The sequence below is a fragment of the Martes martes genome, assembly GCF_963455335.1.
Source record: "Martes martes genome assembly, chromosome: 10".
Taxonomy (NCBI): Eukaryota; Metazoa; Chordata; class Mammalia; order Carnivora; family Mustelidae; genus Martes; species Martes martes.
In genome coordinates this window covers 13,957,016-13,980,695 of record NC_137898.1, presented here as the reverse complement: position 1 = coordinate 13,980,695, position 23,680 = coordinate 13,957,016, and the positions used below count along the sequence as shown (strand labels likewise).

Genomic DNA, 23,680 nt, shown 5'->3' with positions numbered 1-23,680 from the left:
GTCTCCAATACCTAGTAAACATACAATACATCTTTAGTTGAAAGAAATAATGAATGAATGAAAATTTACATCTCTGTATTTTTTTCTATAGTTCACTTGGTCACAACACTATGGGCAACATTTGATTTCTCTCCCCCTTTCTGTTGATATCTTCCCTCCTACCTATAAACTTTTTTTCATATTTGGATAGCAGGGTTGACTCTTTCTTCTCTACTGTCATAGATAAAAAATATCACGGTGATAATGTTATAAGAGCTATTTGCAGTTACTCCCAAACCTCCAGATATTTAAGTAGTGGGAAACATGGAAAAAAGAGCAGATGGAAAATGGCTCACCTAGATGGAGACTGATTTTGAGTACCACTCCAAAGGAGGGCTCTATGTCTTGCAGAACATGAGCATAGGTAGAAAGGTTGGCAGTAAAATGAGAAGGAAGGGAAAGTTCAGAGCTCTTCAGAACCATTTTTTATGTAAGACAACTGAATTTTAGAGTTTAAATAATTTTAAGCAATGCCTTAGGCAGTAGCTTTGAAATTATATCACATAGAACTATAAGGTCTAGGGACATGTCCCAAGAACAGCTGTAAATCTTGGAGTGGTGAGCTCCATCATTTGTAAAGAGGTAGCATGTATTGAACATATAGTCCTAAAGAAGGTACTTCTGGAGAGGGTCATCCTGCTTCATAAAATTCAGTAAGACAAATCCTTGCTCTGTGGGGATGATTACAGAAATCAGTGTCAAAAAACTAATGATGTGTTCTATGGTGACTAACATAACACAATTAAAAAAGAAAGAGAAATAAGTGTCACATTTTTGATGATGAGTATAGGAGTCCACAACCATCACAGAACTCCAGCTTGGTTTTAGCCATTGTCAAAAGCAACTGATTCATGATCACAGTGAGAGACTTTTTTTTTTTTTTTAAATCTAATCAAAAGACTGGTTCTTAATTCACCTGGAGAAGGTTGGGTCTTCCAAAGCTGGGAAAACTTACTTTCAAAAAGTTGCACAATTTTTCGTTTATATGGTGCCAAGTGCAGACAGCAACTGACAGAGCTATACTCTTTTATTCTTAATAAAACTCCTAAATTCTTTTAATAAATAGCAGCCTCTTTCTAAGTACCTGACTCTCAGGATGTATCATTTTCCTTGGAGGAAAAATACCTTTCTTCGATTATCCTTGTACTTTTTTTTTTTTTTTTTGAGGTAAAACTTTTTCCTAAAAATTTTGGTAGAAGTCCTTCACATGATGATTTTAAGTTGAGGTTAAGGAAAAAAAAAAAAAAAAAAAAAAGCACACAAAAACCAGCAACTGAGAAATGCTAGAATTGACTTTCCCCCTCCTTTTCCTTGTTTAAGAAGTCCAAATTAGTGGTGAGATCTTTCAGTGTCTTACAAAGCATTTGGGCTGTTCACATATAAATGAACCAAATAAATACAAACTAAAAATACCAGCATAGCCTTTTCTAACTGAGCTAGAATTAGTTGAGAAATCTAGTTATTCAGGTATTTGTGCTTTAATGCTTACTGAATATACCAACATGTTTTCTCTGAACGAATGACTCCATATCCTCATTAAATTTTGGAGAGTCATTGTCAACCTTAGTCACCTGGTTTCATTATCTAACATTATCTTGTGTCTCCTCAGAGGTAATGATGGCCATTGGGCAGGGATTTGTCACCAGGATTGCTCAAGCAGGGTGATGAGTTATCATTTTTCCTGTTGTAGGAGGTTGGCTGGATGTCCTTCAAGGTCATAGAATCACATGCTCTACATCTATCTCTCTTCATACAACCCCAGATTCATTATTTCATATCTGTGTCCTAGACTTAAAAGAAGGAGACATGCTCTGAGAATGTGCTTAAAGTGGGAACCTCCTGCTTGATTTTTCCTGGACAAGATCATAGCTATTTCCAGGAACCACTCCCAGGAACATTTCTCATGTGCTTGGGAATTGTAAACCTACCTTGACAGGTTGTATATCTCCAACCAGGAAAAGTGCGCCTACATCAGTATCTGGGTCTTTGGGGTAGATGTTTGTTTTTACATGATGTTGGAAGTGTCGGCTATTCCACCATTCTATTGATAGGCCCTGAGGAGAAGAGAGAGTTTATAAGTGGTGAAATTTCTCTTCTGAAATGTCCTTCTTTGTCAGAGTTTACTGCATGCATCTCTAAATTCAAGGACATCTGAGCTTCTTGAACTTGCCCCAGGCCATAGAATGACTCATTGGACAAAGGCTTTCAAAACCTACAAACAAATAACTATGTGGTCCAGGAACACACGTTCAGACTAATGCAATTTCTGATTATGAAATTTCATAAAAACCTGTTGCAATGAAAATTTTTTCCATCCCTCTTTATTTAGGGGTGGCTCCTCATTTGAAAAAATTCTAAAGGTGGGTAGGGCAGAGAGTATTCTTATTATAGAAATAAAGAAAACTCAGCTCTAAAATTTTAATTAGCTTTGGGGGAACACAATGGTGCTAGGAATCCTGCTTTAATGAGTATTTCAAAGAATCATGGATCTAAAATGATTTCTTAGGGGGGCTTGACTCAGATGATTGCATGTTCAGGCTTCAATGCTCTCATATAAAAATAAAGAATAAAAATATTTGAATTGATGTCAACCTCAAATCATCTCTGATTAGGTTGTTTGTGATTTTCTCTCAATTACAGTCTGAACATTTTAATAGAGCTAAGATTTGGAAGTACGTCAATGTGGTTTCATGTCCTGAATGTATAAATACTGTTGTGTGGTTTGGGTAAATTTCACTCTCTTTGAGGCTCTAGTCCATCTTCAGTAAATGTAATATAATGACATTTACTTCCATTAGTTTTTTGGGGAGACATGAGGCGATATATGTAAAATGTTGGTACATTGAGATATTCAATTTCTCTTCTTTCCCCCTATTACATTAATCACTACAGAAGAATAAAGAGCATTTGTTTTTTATTGCATATTTGACCTCCCTCAGTAACTGGCTTATATGTATTTTAGATCTTCACTGTTCAATACAGTAGCCAGGAACCACATGCTGGTTATTGAGCACTTGAAGTATGACTGGTCAAATTAAGATTTGCTGTATGTGTATAATATTAGATTTTGAGACTCAGGATGAAAAAAGGAGTCTAAAATACCATATTAATGATTTTTCTATTGATTACACATTGAAATGATAACATTTTGAATACATATCTATGGGGTAATATAGGTACCTTTTTAAATTTGGCTATTAGAAAATTTAAAGTGATTGATGTCATTTTAATGTGGCTTACATTATATTTCTGTTGGACTATGCTGGTCTAGACACTGACATCCCCTGTAGAAGGGGATGGGTATGTTTGAAAATCTGCAAGTGTTAACATTGTCTTTCCATGGTCCTTGTTGAAGAGCCCTCTCTTAGCAAACTTTTCCTGACCCAATCCATCAGGAGAGATACTCTCTTTTCACCTCTAACACCCCCTACCATTCTTATAGTAAAATCTCTCTTCCTCCATTCCCGTATTTCTCCCCTGAATCTCACGCTTGAAAGGGCAGTCACTTTCCAAACATTTCCTTTTTTATGGCTCATGATATGTCAAACTCAATGTGTACTCATCAATTTTTATTCCCTCTTCTGGGGCTCCATTGAACTCTGCATTATCCCATCAAATTGATGTGGGAAACAGAGGCAGAAGAAAAATTATTAAATTTCCTTACCCACTGACAAGCCCTTGGAAAAGGCAGAGTGACATTCCTCTAAGGACTCAATTACCTCCACCTGGAGGATTTGCTAAGGGCAAAGGGCAATCCTAGCCTGACTGACCCCACCCCCTACCAGGCTCCTGAAGTCTACTTTAAAAATTCTTTTGAAAACTTTATCTCTAAACACTCCAACATAGTCTTGACAATCATTCTCAAGCATATGGCCCATTGAAACACATCTAAAGGGTCTCATGACAAAGGTTTTATTACCAGTAATGAACAACCTTTTTCCCAACAATAGCTAGCCCCTCAAGGTCTTGGAAACCTTGCTTCCAAAATTCCTTAAAGACTTATGCTATCCCTGACCCCCTCCCAACTTACAAGTATATAATGGACCACTCCTCACAGTCCCAGGGCAGCAGCTCTTTCTGCCCATGGGTCCTGTCCCTATGCTTTAATAAACCACCATTTTGCACCAAATATGTCTCAAGAATTCTTTCTTGGTCATTGGCTCTGGACCCCACCCCACCAAACCTCACTTATATTCTAAAACTCCATCAAAACAGCATACTGCCCACTCACTCTTACAGCTGTACATTTGTATTGACCCACTCATTATCTATTTTGAAGTAGATCCTATGCACCAGACACTGAGTCAAACATTGGAATACAAAGTCAGACATGATAAAATGGGTTTCCCTCATTTATGAAACATACAACCTTAATAGGAGCAATAAACACACAAGGACACTGTAATAAGCAGTGATTCACTTTGTTAATTAAGTCTTTTGAGAGCCAACATTTTGGCCTTTTCCATCAGCTGACTGTACCTTTGCAGTCAATGACTATCTGTGGAAACTGGTAGTAGGAGAGACAAGTTTTGATTCATGATAGGTTGGGGGGCAGATCTTGACAGCTCAAGGTTCTGTAGCTTAGAACAATGGTCAGAATAATTGTGAGTGGAATTTAAAGCAGCTAGCTCTACCCTCACCCCTAGGTCTGGAAGTCACAGTTACTGGAACCAAGGGATAGACTGATCCACAGGGATGTGAAGATTATTAGCTGCATGCAAATAGGCTGCCCCATACCAAATGCCATCTAGAAACTACCCTAAAAGTCATTTCTCATTTCCAAGTGAGGTCCTTTTTCTGTGCAGTATGAGGAATCCAAGCCTTGGCCTGAAGCCATTTTTTGGCTTGAATTCAAATCCCTGCTACTGGATGTGTGGGGCCTCGGACAAAATCTTCATCTGTGAAATAAGTAAGAAGAGGATTATAGGAAATAACATGCCTGACTCCTCCCTCCCAAATTATTTTCAGATGTAGTCATAGAAACAGGATAGGCCAGTTTTCAAGGTAGGTCTTAGTATCAAATATTTTGTCTCTTTGTCCCTATAATATACTTGATTCTTATAGTTTTCAAACTGTGCATACTGGGTGTTGGGGGAGGGGAGTTGAAAGATACACCACAGGGAGTCCATTTAGATTTTGGCATTGCACAAAAATCCAAAATGTGTGCAGATATTTAGCAGTGTGTTTTCACAAGGGTTCTTTTATTGCTATGAAGACCAGGCATACACATTTACTTAGTGCAGTGAGTGAAAAAAAAATCCCTCCCCCCAAAAAAAAAACCCAAAACAAAACCCAACTCAGTAGCTGTGCTTTTCCAGGAGGAGGGTAAATTGACATGAAATCAAGTTTTTTAAAACTTAAAGTTGTAATGTATGTAAGGGCCTATTTAGCCAGAGCGGTCCCACCTCGGTTGAACAGCCATTTTGTTGTTTATGCAATAGAACTTAAATTGACACTGCCCCCCCCCCCGACCCCCCAGAGGAACTTATTTAAAAGCAAGTCCAGGAAACCAGTCCCAGGTAACAAAGCCCAAATACAAGAGTGGGTCAGGTCAGGTAGAGATAACAGCCCGAATGCAGGGATGAGTCTGGTCAGGTGGAGACATCCAATCAGTAAAACTTACATACTGTCTCCCTAGCTACCACGGAGTGTGGGCCCCGCCTTTTGGGTGCCAATTCTCACCAAGGTGATAGGCTAGTTCAAATGTTTACTATGGGGTGAATTGTAGTTCAATTGGCCACCCATGTGTGACCTAGCATGACTGTGCAGCTTTCTCTGTGTATTGCAATCTCATTGGCCACCTGTGTGTGGCCAAGCTCAACCACATGGCCTTTGCCCTATAAAAGTTAGTCTGTGAGGCAGGGAGGTGTCACGCTCTCTGTAAGAGGCGTGGCCCGGGCCGGTCGGTTTGATTCTCGATGCTTGGCATGAAATAAAGCTTTGCTTGACCTTCGCTTTGTATCAGTCTCGCTCCTTTAATCATGGACCCATTATTGAGGGACCCAACATTGGGGACCCAACAATGTATATAGAAGGTGAAGTTGTTGCTGCTTATATTATAATTTTCTTTGTTATCTCCCTCCTGCCTGCCTATCTTTCCTGGATAGTTTTCTCTCCTGCACAGAGTGAAGCCTATATTCATTTTTCTCAAAATTCACTCACTAGTTTTGCCTGCAAAAGTGCAAAGTATACTCGATTTGCTTTTTAGAGTATTTCCCATTTACTTACTTCATTCATGAGTCATCAAGGTTATATTCACTTCAACTAGTGCAAAATTGTTTCTGGCAACACAATTTACAGAGAGAGAGCAGTGTAAGAATTTGAACCAATGGGAAAGCAGTGACTTTTTAAAAGCACCAGAGAGGATGGAGCTTGAAATATTGCATATACTGGCACTGAGTCAACTCTCAGTTATCTCCAGGCTACATGAGTCCCCCTTTTCCTCTGGCTTCCTCAAAACAGAGAGAGTTGGAGAGCCCATTACCTAGTTCTCACAAGGACAGAAGAAACTATCTTTGCTTTTATTCTGTGGTAAAGATTCTGAATGGATACAGAAATGTTTTGTCAATCCAACACTGGTGGATAGAAGGCAGAGCAGTGTACCTGTAGGAATTTTCCAGTTAAATAAGACTTGGCACATAAAATGACAATATATTATTCATTCTAACCAATTTGAGTAACAGACATAATTCTAATATGAATCTAGATCCAAGTCTGTGCTATTTAATCTACTTAAACTTAGTTTGCTCAACCAGAAAGAGGGTTGATAAGGCTGTGATTTTAAGTGTCTTACCATTCAATATAAAACCACCGTGTTAAAGCAAAACACATAGGCTCTGAATAGTGCTTATGAGTTTTTCCTAAAATGACCTGGCTCAAATGCAAGATTTGGCTTAGTGGAAGGCTCAGAGGCACTTCCTCCCTTCTGGGCCAGAGTACATAGTCAATAAATCCTAGAATGTCAGGGCACCTGGGTGGCTCAGTGGGTTAAAGCCTCTGCCTTCGGCTCAGGTCATGATCTCAGGGTCCTGGGATCGAGTCCCAAATCGGGCTCTCTGCTCAGCGGGGAGTCTGCTTCCGCCTCTCTCTGCCTGCTTCTCTGCCTACTTGTGATCTCTCTCTGTGTCAAATAAATAAATAAAATCTTAAAAAAAATCCTAGAATGTCATAGAAAAGCACAGATTCAGTTTAAGTCCTAATCTTAGAGATGAGAACACTGAAAACCAGAGATAGGATATGACTCAGTCAAGATCACACAAGGAGCCTTATCATAGCCAGGCTAAAACCCATTCCTAGCAGTCCTGTACTGCTACCTTGGTTCACAAAACCATCCAATCATCCATCCATCCATGCATCCACTCAACAAATGCTATTGAAATTGAAGGCCTACTATGTGCCAGGAACTCTGCTAGGTGCTGCATTGCAGTGGCACATAGGACAATGTGCCTGCCCTCCTGGATCTTATGTTTGAATTGGAAAGGGAGACAAGGTCAACTGTCACCGTCACCACTGCTTTTTCTAGCAGTCTGGGGTTTGTAGTCCTTGACTCCTGAGTGGTGCCATCTGACCTTTCTGGTCCATTCTCTTTTTTTCCACTTTTTTCTATTCTGCTGCCTTTCCTTTATTTCTTCACACCCTATTCTCCCAAAACTAATCAGTCTTGCTGGATTCCTGTAGCTTTCTTGCAGTAAATGTTCAGACCCCTTCTATGAACGCTCCCATTCGTGATTTTACGAGGCACATCTTCATTTATAAAGGTACAATCCTTCTCCTGTGAGGTGGTTTCTTAATGGGGCTTCAGGGATTGGGCCAAGAGTTTATTAGGGTAAGAAAAGATGTTGGAACTTCCTAAATAAAAATAAACTTATCTCCATAAAAATTTAACATCCCGATTTTAGCATATGTGCTATAATATTATATACATATTAGCATATATATAGTATCTACATTATTAGTATATTTACACTTATTTGTAAATCTATTTGTGCACAAACATTTTTTACTGAGCTCACAAACTTGGAAACCACTGCATTAGGAAATGATGTTTGAGAATCCCATCACATTCCCCTAACATCCTGTACCTTGAGATGACTCATCAGAAATTTCTGCATCAGGTGGTTCCACTTGGAGTTCTTAAACACAGAACGGTGTCCTGAATCATGCTGCAGAAAAAAACTCTGAGTCTAGAAGAGAGAAGTTGTTGTTAGAGAAATTGGGGGAGAGTCAAGAAGAAATTAATAAATAATTCTGCTTGTAGACTCAGGAGACCTCTAGAGAGGAATGGTGGGGGATCTCATCTGACCCCAAGCTATGTTCACTTTCTATTTCCCACATGTTGGGTTCTTTCCTAATTGTGTGCCTTTGTTCATGGGGTTCTTACAGCCTAGAACATTTTCCTTGCCACTGTCAAAATCTTCCAGTGAGAAATAGAAAGAGTACGGCCTTTGGAGTCATGGAGATTTGGGTTCTTAACTGTTCTTCACCATGTAAGTTTTGCATGGATCTTGGCAAGATACTCAGTAGCTCTGAACCTTAGCTCTTCTTCTGATAAGTAGGGATAATAATACCTTACTCATGGACCATTGGGTATCTTAAATACCAGTAAAGTGCCTGGCTTATGCTAAGCACCAAGAAATGTTTATTTCCTTTCTTAAAAGCAAGTTGACTTTTCAAGAAAAAATTAGCATAAACTTCTGGAGTTAACATGGAAAACTTTCCCAGATATTCCAATGAGAATTAAATGCCTTTTTCTGCTTTAACAGCACATACTTGTTCCTCTCCTTAGCATTAATGTCATTCTGTTATGTAGTATATTTAGCAATTTGAGCATCAATCTCCTGCACTTGAAGACTCTTTTCCCAAAGGCAAGAACTGGGTGCATTTCTTTTCACGTCCACAACACAGTGTTGTGCTCACAGAAGGCCATGTTCAGAGATTCATACTTCATTCAACAAAGATTTATCAAATGTTCTGCTATGTGCTATGTTCTGCTATGTGCTCTGTGATGGTGGAACCCATATGTTCTTCTTTAAAAATTTAAATTCCAGTTAGTTAACACACAATATAATATTAGTTTCAGGTGTATAATACAGTGACTCAACACTTGCATACAACCTCCATAGTGCTCATCACAAGTGCCCTCCTTCGTCCTCATGACCTATTTTACCCACCCCCAACCCCCTCCCCTCTGGTAACTATCAGTGTGTTCTCTATAGTTGAGATTCTGTTTCTTGGTTTGCCTCTCTCTCTCTATTTGTTGATTGGAAGACCAACACAAGATAAAGGTGAGTGTTACATGGCTGAGAAAAGACTCCAGTTACTGAACTGGTATGTAGAGAATTGGGTGAAAAGTAGCATGTGTCATAAATTAAATATTTCCTATGTGCTAGTCACCATCACTGCTAGGCATTTTATACGTTAACTTGTTTAGTCCAGAATATTTCCATAAGCAATTATTATTCCACTTTTACAGAAAAAAGAACTGGGGTCTGGCAAGTTGTGTCAGATGCTGACAAGTAGCTTGCCAGGAAGCATCAGGCAAAAGCTGATGCCAGTCTAGAGAGAGAAGGAAACCTTCTGAACCTTCCCTCTAAGCCACCACCCGAGCTTAGGCTACCTGCTTACCTGGGAAATTAAGAGAAGGAAGGAAATGAATATTGTCACAAGCCAGCCATTGCCAAAATACCACACCATTAGCCAAGCCAGGGTCTCCGAAATCAAGATCTGGGCCAAGTGAAGGAAGAAGAACACCCAGTTGGCCTTGAACATGTTCATGGCCTCCAATGTTCTTCTCAGTTCTTGGAAATCTTCCACCAATTGGGGCTGAGAAATAAATATTCATGGAAGGAATTAGTTCCCTCAGGGAACACAAGTGAACACAATGAATAATCTATTTTATAAGCTTATTAATACCTTAATTTTAATGCATAGAAATTTATTGATATTAATATGTTTAATTGGACAAAATTAAAAACATAAAACCATGAGCAAACAAAACCTTTAAAAGGTTATGATTACATATATATGTATATTATAAAAATTATATATATATATATATATATATATCTTTTTTTTTTTTTTTTCTGGAGAAGAGAAAGATGAATGGTGATTTGTAAACTGTCCTCAAACTGTTTTGGAACTCAGAATTGGGTTTGTTTTGGGGGGTGGGTGAGGCTATTGTATCTAACAGTTGCCATTTATTTATCTATTTATTTATTTTTCTTTAAGATTTTTAAGATTTTTAAGGGCTGTGCATCCTGACACATAGCTGTATGGGATGCATGTGGACCTGAAGGGTAAGTGTAAGTGTTCATCTGAGGTCTGCCCCAAACCTGTTATGTGTCCTCAGATTCTACTGCTTCTTGGCAAGTTTGTGTCCTCATTTCTTAAAGCAGAAACATAATCCTTATTCTATCTTCCTCACACTGATGTATGGATCAGCACTCAGTAAAAATTATTTCTTAACAATTAAACTGAATGTAAACAGGTTTTAACAAAACAACTTGCCTAAAAAGAAAAAAAAAAGAAAAATAAATGCTCGATGTTAGTTAAAATCTCTGTAAGCTTTATGTAAAATCATCCAAAGGAATGTTTAATCTTACAAAGACCCTGTACTTTGGAAGACAGTATTCAGGTAGCCAAAGTATTAGAGAAAGAAAGAGTGGCACCTTTCTTTGGGAATACCTAAGGGCTGGGACCAGAAAGAAGAGACTTGGAGTCCCAGTTCTTTGACCCACCAACTGTGGGACTTCCAGAAAGTAATTTATTCTCCCTGGACTATAATTTCACCAAATTTAAAAGGGGCTGCTGTTAGGATGTATCCATATCTTTCATTCAATAGCAATTTAGAAGTCTCTACTACATGTCTGATCCTGGGCAGGTGGGTGCTTGAGGACAGAGGGATAAGCAAAACACACATATTTCCTGCTCTCATGGAATTTACTTTAGCAGGAAACATAGATACAGACATCAAACAGCTATAAGCAACCACTGAAAAAAATTGTATGTGTACATTGCCTGGCACGAAGCAGGTACTTAGAGACGTGGAATTATTGTTTGGTGCAGGACCAAAAATTTCATTCTTTTCTCACACAGAGGTTTAAGAGTTTGAGGGTCCAAGGAGGATAACATTGTTTTGAAATATGCAGAATCTACTCATTCATGGTACAGCAGGCTCACCCAGGCATAATGAGTGGTGTCTCACAGAAAATGATCAGTTCTTGGATATATCAGGAAAAAGTCAACTGGCTCTTATCTCCACCCGTCCACATGCTCCTGGGTCCCAAGACCTCACTCACATTTTTGTTTCTCTCCTGGCTGGGCTCTTCTGGGGCAAGCTCTCCGATAAGCAGTGGCTTAAGGTATTTTTTTACAATGTCAAGTTTCGGGTGCATGGCTCTGAAGACATCCTGTAAGTCAGAGAGAACTGTTAGATGTTTAAGAGATACACACTTACCTGCAGAATAGTCCCCTTCTTTACCTCATCCTGCACCCATCTTGGGAATCAGTAGACTGTTATGGAGGATTTCTTCTATCTCCAGGTGGATGTTTCAAGTTGAAAAATCAGAATTACTCTTGGAAATCCTCTCTGAAAGCCTATTGCTTGAGACCCACTTACTTAGCACACTGCTTCACTAGCCAAGCCCAATACATCCAGGACATTCCTGAGCATTGAAAGAGATCACTATTTTATTGAGCACCAGAAGTAGTCAGCTTGAGTTAATAAGCCATGGTGACTCTTTTTTTTTTTTTTTAAGATTTTATTTATTTATTTGACAGACAGAGATCACAAGTAGGCAGAGAGGCAGGCAGAGAGAGAGAGAGGAAGGGAAGCCTGCTCCCCACTGAGCAGAGGGCCTGACGAGGCGCTCGATCCCAGGACCCTGGGATCATGACCTGAGCTGAAGGCAGAGGCTTTAACCCACTGAGCCACCCAGGCGCACCCCATGGTGACTCTTGAAAGCCCAATGTCAGGCTTGGTGGAATTTGCTCACACTATCTGGAGCACACATAAAAGATGGAGAGGAGAAGGGAGTTGAGGGAAATTGGAAGGGGAGATGAACCATGAGAGACTATAGACTCTGAAAAACAATCTGAGGGTTTTGAAGGGGCGGGGGTTGGGAGGTTGGGGGAGCCTGGTGGTGGGTACTATGGAGGGCACATACTGCATGGAGCACTGGGTGTGGTGCATAAACAATGAATTCTGTTACGCTGAAAATAAATTAATAAAAAACCCAAAAACCACAAAACAAACAAAAATCCCATCTCCCATCAAATCTCCCTCTTGGTTCTTGGCCAAAGCCAAGAAGACTGAAACCTTTGAATTACATTATTTCTAAACAAGGATGGGTTAAAGTTGGCAATGGTACTGTAGAGCACAAGAGAGCATGGGAGTGCAGCTCTGAGGTCTGTGTGCGTCTAAAGTAGTACACTCTTGGCACAGTTTGACACTGAAGGGGTCTCGTCACTTTTTCTAAAAAATTCTAAGACAATCTCTGCAAAGCATTGTGACAGCCAGGCATAGAAGAGAGGTGACCAACTGAGTTTTTTTTTTTTCCCCCCACCTCAGCTCCATGTTAAGTAGCACTTCGTAGAGGCTATGAGAAACAGTGGTGGTTCCTATGTCCTGCTTATATTTGGAAGTAAGAAATGTTCTCTTCCACCCCAGGGATTTAATCAGTTTTTGGGGAAGGAGAATTTTCCAAGAGGTAGATGCTAGACTTTCTGCTAGTGTGGCTTTGGGGAGAGGAGTGATTAAAAATGATGAAATATAACCAAGATTGTAACTTGAATGCATGGAAGTCTTACATATGACTCTGAAGCACTGGTTGGCGTTCCATAGCATTCACCAAGAAAGTGGACCCTGGAGTGGCATTCCTACCTCTAAATTCTGGTTTCTATTTACTATCTGTGTAATTGTGGACAAGTCCTGTTACCTGTTTGTACTTCAATTTTCTCTAACATAAGGGTGATGATAACAGCTCACCAATTCATAAAGTTATTGTAGGGATTAAGTGAATCAACTTGAATCCAGTTGGCATATAGTAAATCCTCAATACATATCAGCCATCTTTTTTTTTTTTTAAAGATTTTTATTTATTTATTTGACAGAGATCACAAGTAGGCAAAGAGGCAGGCAGAGAGAGAGAGGAGGAAGCAGGCTCCCCACTGAGCAGAGAGCCCGATGCGATGCAGGGCTCGATCCCAGGACCCTGAGATCATGACCTGAGCCGAAGGCAGAGGCTTAACCCACTGAGCCACCCAGGTGCCCCTCAGCCATCTTTCTTGTATGTATACTTCTGGTTCTAAGAACTTACTACGCACCTTCTCTTCAATACAGCAATACGTAGATTTTCTTCATATATTCCAATGCCTAATGTAGTATGAGCTCTCACTTATTTTAGTGAATATAATGAATCCTCCATCTTCAAAGTGTAAAGCAACTTTAGATACATCTATGAACTACATACAAGCCTACTTAGAAGGTGTTTATATAATGAATAACATTAACTAGAGGGGTATAATATCAACTCTTTAGACTTCCATCACCTAAGGGTCTCTAGATTCAATGATGTAAAAAGGGCTTTGTATTTGCTAGAACCAGTCTAGGCTCAACTGTCCATTCTGCTTCTGCACACTTCCTCTGACCCCCTTGGGAAAGTCTACACTGTATGATTTCAAATGTGTTTCTTAGCTGTTATATTCTACAAGTCTAAAACTTAGTTCCCCAAACCAGAAAGAGAGCCATTCAATGATTAAGAAGGTGATTAAAGTATTTTAGGATTGTCCATAGTGAAAAATCCTATTCTACTTGTTGTGTAAGAGCACATTAGGATGGAAAACATTCTGAGGGATCAAGCTAAGAGCGCAGAAGAAAGGTAAGCTGTTGAGATTTCAAGTTACTTTGAGCAGTCATGCAGAGTCCTTGAACAATGTGCTGACAATACCATTCTTCTGGGTTCATTGGGGTTTTTTTGTTTGTTCCTTTTTTTGTTTTTTTCTGACTTCCAGCAAGATTTGCAGGTAGTATTATGATAAGAGATCCTGAAAACCTACAGACTTTTCCAGAATAATAGGCATTGTCTTGCTTTGTGGAAGTCTTTTCACTGTAATGATGAGCAGTAAAACCCAGGAGTTCAGGTAGTCTTAGATTATTCAATTTAAAAGACTTTCCTAATAAAGGCTGGATATTGTGTAAGTTGTGAAATCCTCTTTTGAAAGACCTGTAAAAGTAGTCTATATTGTTAACACTATTGGCAAGTATAATCCTGCTAAAGGATATAGGGGTAATAATATAATCCTGCTGAGGAAGAGGGGATTAAAAAGAAGGGGAGAGGAGATAGTGCCAACAACTGTTGAATGTATCCTATGTACGGGGTACCCTATGGGCCAACTCATAATCAACACCTTAGTTCTACGAGGCTCCCTCTCGCCTTATATAAAGATAAAGACACCAAATCTCAGAGGGGAGAAACATCTTGTCCGCAATGCCACAATAAATTGGTAAATAGTAGAGCTGGGATTTGAACTAAAGGCTTCATGACTTTAAAGCCATGAAGCTGTAAAGGTTTATTCCAGCCTTAACATGCACAATTCTTTTTCTGAAAGGCCTTTCAAGAAAGAAATGATGGCAGATTGTTTTGGGATGATGCCAAAAACCAGTATCTATCTGTTGAGCAGATGGTAATGATGTCTTTACACATTAGAGTTTTTTTTTAATTTCTTTTCAATTTTTTTTCTTTTCTTTCTTTCATTTTTTTTTAAACCCTGTTTCCATTTCAAATACAATCTCATTTCCCAACTTTACACATTAGGTTTTAATCCCCTAAATCATTTTGCCTGTGGCTTCAATTTACCTCTTCAGGCTTAACATTCACCATTACCCTTCATGAACCATCTTGTCCACCAGATCTTTCCCCATTCAATAAACACTCCATGCCTCTCTGTTGTTCAGAAGCTTTTCATGTTGGTTCCTTTGCCTTGACTGCCTTCCTCCATTTTCTTTCTCTAAAAACTCCTCCTTACCCTTCTAGATTCAGATTATAGTGCCTCTCCTAACTCACTCAGGAAAGTTTTTTATGATCTCCCCTGGGCTCCCATAACTCCAATAGCTTTTCAAATTATAGTGTAATGAAACTGTTATTTTGTTCCTTCTTTAATGGTCTTCATTTTTTTAATTGAAGTATACTTGATAAGCATCATTATATTAGTTATAGGTATACAATAGAATGATTTGATATTTGTTTGCATTGCAAAATGATCACCACAATAAGTCTAGTTAACATCTGTCACCTTACATAGTTCCCCCGATTTTTTTTTCTTGTGATTGTGATTGTGATGATAACTTTAAAGATTTAATCTCAACAATTTTCAAATATACAATACAGTATCATTAACTATAGTCAACATGCTGTACATTACAGCCCATGATTTATTTATTGTAACTGGAAGTTTGTACTTTTGAACCCTTTCACCCTTTTGTCCCATCTCATACTTCCTGCCTCTGCTAACCACCAGTCTGCTTTCTGTATCTATGAGCTTGACTTTTTGTTTTCTTTTTTAGATTCCACAGATAAGTGAGATCATATGGTATGTGTCTTTCTCTGTCTGATGTATTTCACTTAGTATAATGTCTTCTGGGTCCATCCATGATGTTGCAAATGGAAAGATTTCATTCTTTTTTAAAGGCTGACTAATCTATCATCTATCTATCTATCATGTTATCTTTATCCATTCATCTGTTGGTGGGCACCTAAGTTGTTCCTATGTCCTGGCTATTGAATATAATACTGTTATGAACCTGGGGGAGCAAATACCTTTTTGAGTTAGTGTTTTTGTTTTCTTCAGACAAATACCCACAAATGGAACTGCTGGATCATGGGGTAGTTCCATTTTTAATTTTTTGAGGAGCTTACATGCTGTTTTCTATAGCAGCTGCACAAATGACTTTCCTATCAATAGAGTACGAGAGTTCCTTTTTCTTCACATCTTCATCAACACTTGTTATTTCTTGTCTTTTGAAAATAACCATTCTAACAAGTGTGAGGTGACCCCTCACTGTGGTTTTGATTTGCATTTCCTTGGTGATTCAGGTCTTGTGCTCAAGTCTCTAATCTATTTTTAACTCTAGGGTATGGTGCAAGAGAGTGGTTCAGTTTCCTTCATTTGCATGTAGCTGTCCAGTTATTCTAACACCATTTTACTGAAGAGACTGTCCTTTCCCATATTCTTGGATCATTTGTCATAAATTAATTGTCCATGTGTGTGTGAGTTTATTTCTGGGTTCTCTATTTTGTTTCATTGATCTATGTGTCTGTTTTTTATGCCAATACCACACAGTTTTTATTATTATGGCTTTGTGGTATGTATTGAAATCAGGGAGTGTGATGCTTCTAGATTTGTTCTTTCTCAAGATTGCTCCCCTCCCAGAGAAGATGCAACTATGATTACTGATCATTACTTTCTTTTCGTCAACAGCTTAGAAATCCTGGCTGCTTTTGTGGTGGCTGGGGGTGGGGAGGGATGCCGTGCTAGGGCAGCGGTCACTATGTGTAATGGAAGAAGAGGAAGAAAAGCAAGACATGGCTCAGCACTCTAAGACCCCTTCCTTTCCTCCCCTTTCTCTTTTCTCTTTCTCTACCTTTCCTCTCCAACCTCTCCTCCTCATGCCATGAGAGTCACTGATGTTAATTGAGCATATACTATGTGCCAGTATTGTGCTAAGCAGAGGAAATGGCTAAGCTGGGATGCCCATTCTGGCTGGGTATTTAGTCCTGATGTGAATCCTATTTTCACTCCACCTCTGTGCATATCCTCTCCACCTCCTACCCTAGCCTCACCTCCCTTGGCTCCATACCACCCTTTTGGAGTTGCACACAATACTCCTGTCTTCCACATGGTAGTCCTCTAAATAGATGAAATGGACTTTTCTATATTTCCTCTAAGTTTTTCTCATCCCTTGTCTGTCAAATTGACCTTTGACCCACACAAGAAAGTGCTCGAGTTTCTCAGCACCCTTCTTAAGAGTGTGGCTGTCCAGGGGCACCTGGGTGGCTCAGTGGGTTAAGCCTCTGTCTCCGGCTCAGGTCATGATCCCAAGGTCCTGGCATCGAGCCCCGCATTGGGCTCTCTGCTCAGCGGGGATCCTGCTTCCTCCTCTCTCCCTGCCTGCCTCTCTGCCTCCTTGTGATCTCTCTCTGTCAAATAAATAAATAAAATCTTAAAAAAAAAAAGAGTGTGGCTGTCCAGAGTTAAGGAGGATACTTAACTTGCTTTGTTTGTTCTGGACATGCTGCTGATGTGCATGCATCACAATATTGCATTTGTTCTTTTCCTACTGTTGCCTTACATAAAATTTGTGACCAAGTAGTGTTTCATGTCATGCCCTCCAATAGCTTTGTAAATCTCATTTCAATAATTGCAAAAACAGCCCATCATATAGATATATTCTTAATTATATAATCAATCCTACTTGGACTTTTCCTGTAAGCTCTTCTCAGGTAAGAAGACTAGGCCTAGAGTGTAATTATTAGCATCGTGTCATTATTATTTTAAAAAAAAGAATTGTTTATCCATTTTGGTGGGTAGGGGAGGGCAGAGGGAGAGGAAGAGAGAGTCCTAAGCTGACTCCTTGCTGAGTATGGAGTCCGACACGGGGCTGGATTCCATGATCCTGAGATTACAACCTGAGCCAAAACCGAGAGTCGGACACTCAACCAACTGTACCACCCAGGTGTCCCATCGTGTCTTTAGTTTCAGATCACATAGTTCAAAAACAGTAAGATAACTTGTATATGCTGTAATAGGAGCTGATGTACCCATTTTGTTTTATGGACTCATTTGTCTTCTTGTTTGTTCTTTGGAGAAGATTACAACCCATATCAGAATAAAGTAATAAAAAAATAAAAAAGTTTAATCTGTGCCAAACACCACAGGCACTGTTGACTTTCACAAGGCTAAGATGAAGGTATTATAATCTCCACTTTCTAGATAAAGGAGCTGAGGGTCCAAGGGCTTCTGCCATCTCCCCTCAAGGCATTCTCAGTAAGTGGTAGAACTCAGATACAAGCCAGGCCTTTTTCATTCCTAAGCCTGTATTCATACTCCTTAGGCTGGACCCTTAACAAAGGTTTTAGAATGGCTGGCTACATGAATGAATGAATTAATCATCCTATGGGAAAGGCTATCCTTAGTCACCTTTTGTGAGGAGGATGGAAGCTTGGAGAAGAGTTTCCATGTAAATAAAAGAAAGGTGTCCCCTCTGGGCACCTTTGGGTCCAGGGCCAGCACACAGAGAGACCATACTTGCTTTGGTCCACAGTTGCCTTTCAGGGTACAACCTGTAAACACCTCTTAAGTTGTAGAGTAAGCATCTGACTGCAGGTCCTATATACATTCTGCTCTCCTTCACTAGGGAGCACGATGCTTCCCCACCATGGGTTTCATCTTTCCTCAATCACGTGACACCAAATACAACCAGAATTTCTAAACTGGTGCTAAACAGGAAATAAAATTACACCTGTGAGGCTAGGGATGCCAGTGAGATAAATAATAATAGGTACAATTTAATGAAACTTTATTAAGTGTCTGGCATTGTGCTAAGGACTTTATAAACATTAGTCCCATTTACCATAAACCGGTCAGACGGGTAAGGTCATTCCCGTTTCGCAAATCATGAAGTAGAGGCTGAGACAATTTCAATAACTTTCCCATGTTCACACAATCACTTCCAAAGTTCAGGCTCCCTGAATTCAGAGTAGCTATGGAATATTACATTTGTCAGAATTCTTTCAGAACCTCCCATTCTTCTCAAGCCAACTTCCTTTGCAAGAATCTTTTCTCTGAATATTTTTGGATTTATTTACCTTATGTCTAAGGTACATGGTTGACCATGCTCAGGATTTTCATTCTTAAGATATGAATCCTTAGATGGCATGAGTTTTTTCCCCTGAAGTTCTGATGGTATCTTTTTTCTTTTTTTATTACTCAGTTCCTCCTTGTTGGCTAGAATTGAATGCATAATCATAGTCTTTTCCTAATTTCTGGGAGATAAACATCATCAGGAAGTTACATATTTATCAGCCCAGCTGTCTCAAGCTGAGTGATTTTATCAGTGATTTCTAAGGTGGCGGAAAGCCCACATCTTTGGCAACAGATTGTCTGAGCTGATTCTGTGATTTGGACTAGAAAATCACCGTCCTTAATTGTAGGTTTGCATTATTGTTATTAACATTTTATACCTATCAGATGAATCACTATCTGTCTTTTACACACTTCATTTATAAGAGTCTGAGAAATTTCTCCTTAGGCACAGACATTCTTTCCCCTCGATTTTACTCATCCATTTGTTACTTTCTTCTTAAAAGACAATGACAGATGGTAGCCACACTTCTGGTGAACATAGCATAATATATAGCGCTGTTGAACCAGTACGCTGTACACCTGAAACTAATTTTAACACTGTGTCAACTATTCTCAAAAAACAAAGCAAAATAGGCAGTGACTTTAATTCAAATCCAAACAAAACACCAAGAGCAGAACAAAATCCAGAATATACAAACAGTATCCACTGTCAACATCTGAGCTCATCCCCAAGTAAGAGTTAAACTTGAGGCTTAATTTGCTTTCAGGTTCTTGCCGGATAGGAATCCTGTAAAATTGGTTTGGGAGGAGATAGGCAATTGTGGAGTTTGAGCACACACACGCACACACCCACACACCCACACACACTTTGGGGAAGAGAGCCAAGTCTCCGTCACCCAGTAGCTGGAAGAGAGAGGACAGAGCTCTGAGTTCCTTACCGTGGCATCTTCACCAGCGTAGTGGTTGAGGACCTTGTGCCCACCTGGGTGCCTCTTGGCCCATTCAGTAACATCGTAGACCTTGCGATTGATCACCAGCCACTGATCAGCCTCATGATTGTGTCTCCGGATCTCCTGCCAGCTGTATAACTTGAGGACTTTTCTGGGTATGTCACATTTCTCATCTGCCCCCTGCTTTACAGAATCCTCACCTCTCCCAGTTGTTACTGGTTTCGCATTTGCTTGTTGCTCCTCATCTAGATACTGCTGACTCTTTCTCCCATTACCTGCTTGCTTGTCTTCAAGCGTCATTGTCCTGAAATATCAGGGGTTGACTCCTGAAATTCTAATCCTTGCCTCTGAATGGATCATAAAATGACCCTTTTCCTTCTTTCTTATTCCACTACAATGTGATGTCTGCCCGGAACACTTCTTTTTAGCCTAGTTACCTCTTCACAAACCTGACAGTGTGTACGTCCCCAGCTTCTCACGTCTCTGTCTGTCCTGAATCTTTTCTGCACTGATAGAGGCTGGGGGGTGAGACCAACTGTCTCTCCTCACGTCTCCTTTCTCTGCTGGCAGGTGTTTTAGAAACATCCTTCTTCAGCATTAAATACCCCTTAGGAAGGAACTTGAGCCAATCAGTCTCAAAGTTGTGGCCCGCCCCAGGTTGGAGGGACAAGCCTCAGGCTACTGGGCTGTCCTCAGGTTACTGGGCTACACTGTTACTCCATGGGGTTAGGTTCACTAGGTCTCTGGCATGCTTGTGGTTGGAGGCATTAGGTTTGTTAATTCCCCATGGGAAAAGCAAAACCTTTCAAAATCTCCAGGATGGCATGAATGCTTGGTAGACTTGGGAAGTGTTCTTTGTTTTTTTTTGTTTTTGTTTTTTTTTAAAGATTTTTTATTTATTCATTTGACAGACCAAGATCACAAGTAGGCAGAGAAGCAGGCAGAGAGAGGAGGGAGCAGGCTCCCTGCTGAGCAGAGAGCCCAATGTGGGGCTCGATCCCAGGACCCTGGGATCATGACCTGAGCCGAAATCAGAGGCTTTAACCCACCGAGCCACCCAGGTGCCCCGGGAAGTGTTCTTTGTGACAGCTGTTATTTCTCCCTGAGTTTTGCAAACTTTTCTAAAAACAACATTTTTAAAAGAATGATTTAGATTTACCAAAAAAGCCAATGAGCAGAAAACTAGTTTTTCTCTTTTATCGTTGAAGGCTGTCTAAATCTGTCGTACTATTAAAGGGAACAGCAACTGATGTTTGCCAGAAGACACGATGGTTTACAAAGCCTTCATCACATGTTATATTTGATTTAATCCTCACATTAGTCTTTTGAGGGAGGTACTCTTAGTGTTGCATTTTCCAGGTGAGAAAACATGAACCGAAGACCTCAGGTAACATGCCGGAATCACTTCATTGATAAGTAAATTGCTGTAGAATTCAGAATTTCCAGATCTCCAACTTTTCACCTTTCGTTCTTCAAACCTAGGGTCTAGACATATATGATAGTAACTTAACTCAGTGGTTTAGAAATGAGGCAGAAGGAGAGCTTCTGGGATAATATAGTGGTGGTGGTGGGGAAGGGTCTTAATTTCAAGAAAAGAAGCAGCATGAAATAACAGAAAACATCCATTCTTATATTTGGGAATCAGTCCTAAGTAAATCATCAATAATTCAGCCCAAAATTTATATGCTAAGAGCTTATTCTAGTACTGTTTATAATTGCTAAGAATCAGGGATGGCCTAAATGTCCAGGAATAAAAAGAAGGCAAATGAACTATGTATATTTTGAATATTATATAGATATTTTAAAAAGTAGTTTTTATAGAATTTTTAAATTCATGGGCTTATGTATACAATATAATGAAAATAATCAGTTGATGAAATTCTATTTACTGAATAGTATATGGTTGGAAGGGAAAATGTTAAAATGTTGCCGTTAGTTTGGATTATAGTGTTATTGAAACATTTTTTAAATCTTTATTTTTAGTAGCATTTCCCAGATTTCTATCAATGAATACATGTTACTTTTATAATTTAGAAAAAGCAGATTTTTAAAAAATAAGGATCCAGAAAAAATACATAAAGCATGAATTTTGGAGCTAGATGAATCTGGGATCATATTTCTGTTTACCATTTCTTAGCGGTAGAGCATTATGCAAATCACTTACTTTTCTGGGCTTTAGTTTTCCCATCTGTAAAATGAAAGAAGCACTATTCTCAGTATTACAATGAATTAACATAAACGCTATGGTATTTACAGAAACCCTCAACGGTTTCCATGACTTTTGTATGGAAGTTTCATGAATCCAACATATATATACTGGGTATTTGTACGCTCTACACATACCTTCAGGAAACCTGCAGAATTTCAGTGTAATTGAAGTTTGAGGGCAACAATCTGTTTGGAAATTGGTCAGGGGGCTGGTAAATGGCTTGCCTAGGGAAGTAGGCTGGCCTTTTATATAAGCTTGAGATAATGTCATTTTGCTGTATATAGAATGTAAACACACTGATGGGAAGTATGGGTGTGTGTTGGGGGAGATGATTAAGGATTTTCCCATCCCCCCAAATGGTGTTGTGTTGGAAACACTTGGCACATAGCAGGACTTCTGTAATTGCTGGTTTCTTGTCTGTACTTGCATGGGTATTGAGTGTAGCTACTCATTTTTTCAAAGCTTTTGTACTTGCTTGTTTTGGAGGGAGGAAGCCTTCTTATAATATTGGAAATAAACTCTGGATTCAGAAATACCTAAGCTGAGTATTCTTGCACAAGATTCTTATGATCTCTGTGCATAGGTTTTCTTATTCTACAAAGTGGGGTGAGCGAAAACCATACTTATGAATTTATGAAGAAGATTAAATTATATTATGTATTGGAAGAAGCTAGGGTAGTGCCTAACACCTGGACAAACTCAATAAATGTTATATTTGCTATTACTCTTTTTTTTTTTTAAAGATTTTATTTATTTATTTGACAGACAGATCACAAGTAGGCAGAGAGGCAGGCAGAGAGAGAAGGGAGGAAGCAGGCTCCCTGCTGGGCAGAGTCCAATGCGGGGCTGGATCCCAGGACGCTGGGATCATGACCTGAGCTGAAGGCAGCGGCTTTAACCCACTGAGCCACCCAGGCGCCCCAAGAATCATTTTTAAAAGAAATTCTACAGTAAGTGCTAGTGCCACTTGCTCTCCTGAGGATTCAAGCTCTATCACTAAGGGAGAAAGAAACACTTGTTTGAAAACTGCACAGAGAGCACGAAAACTCTGGTCTTAGCAGAACTAATCACACCTCTTTTACGCTACTTCCTTCTTAAAAGCTGATCATCTTTATTGAAGTCATTTATCCTCTTTGAACCTCAGTTTCTGCCATTGTTAAATTGGGTATAATGATACCCATTCTGCCTATTTTTTAAAGTGTTGTGAAGTTTAAAAGAGGTAATGAAATTGGTGAGTGCTATGAATTCTGTAAGACTGATGATTTACAGAACTGTACCCCCGAAGCAAATAATACATTATATGTTAATTTAAAAAAAAAAGAGAGAAAAGGATAACGAAGCTGGAAATGTGGTTGTAATGCAGAAACTGTGATTATAACCATTGTGATTTTATGCTGAGTGAAAGATTTTCCAGTTTTCCATGAGATCCATTCCAGCTGGATCCATCGAGGCACAGCGAAAAATGAAACCATTGTTATTAATCACAATATCATGCAGCATGGTGGACTGACTGTAGGGGATTCAATTCTTTGACTTGCCAGGATTAGTTGCTATCTAGCCTACCTATTTGTTTGTAAAGTGCTTAGAGCTCCTGGAGGACTGACATTATATAAATGCTTGT

General features: G+C 39.4%; 1 protein-coding gene across 1 annotated transcript in view; it reads right to left on the bottom strand.

The window, feature by feature from the left end:
* The window catches only part of LOC308350702 (fatty acid desaturase 2-like protein FADS2B), a gene marked incomplete at both ends in the record, with an annotated part of 39,601 nt that extends 19,451 nt beyond the window's left edge, over positions 1-20,150 (bottom strand). The window contains 5 exons of the mRNA XM_080816213.1: positions 1,968-2,093; positions 8,121-8,222; positions 9,664-9,861; positions 11,337-11,447; positions 19,839-20,150. Coding sequence (XP_080672339.1) covers positions 1,968-2,093; positions 8,121-8,222; positions 9,664-9,861; positions 11,337-11,447; positions 19,839-20,150 — 849 coding nt within the window. The remainder of the gene's footprint in view (positions 1-1,967; positions 2,094-8,120; positions 8,223-9,663; positions 9,862-11,336; positions 11,448-19,838) is intronic.
* Between the last annotated feature and the right edge of the window lie 3,530 nt (positions 20,151-23,680).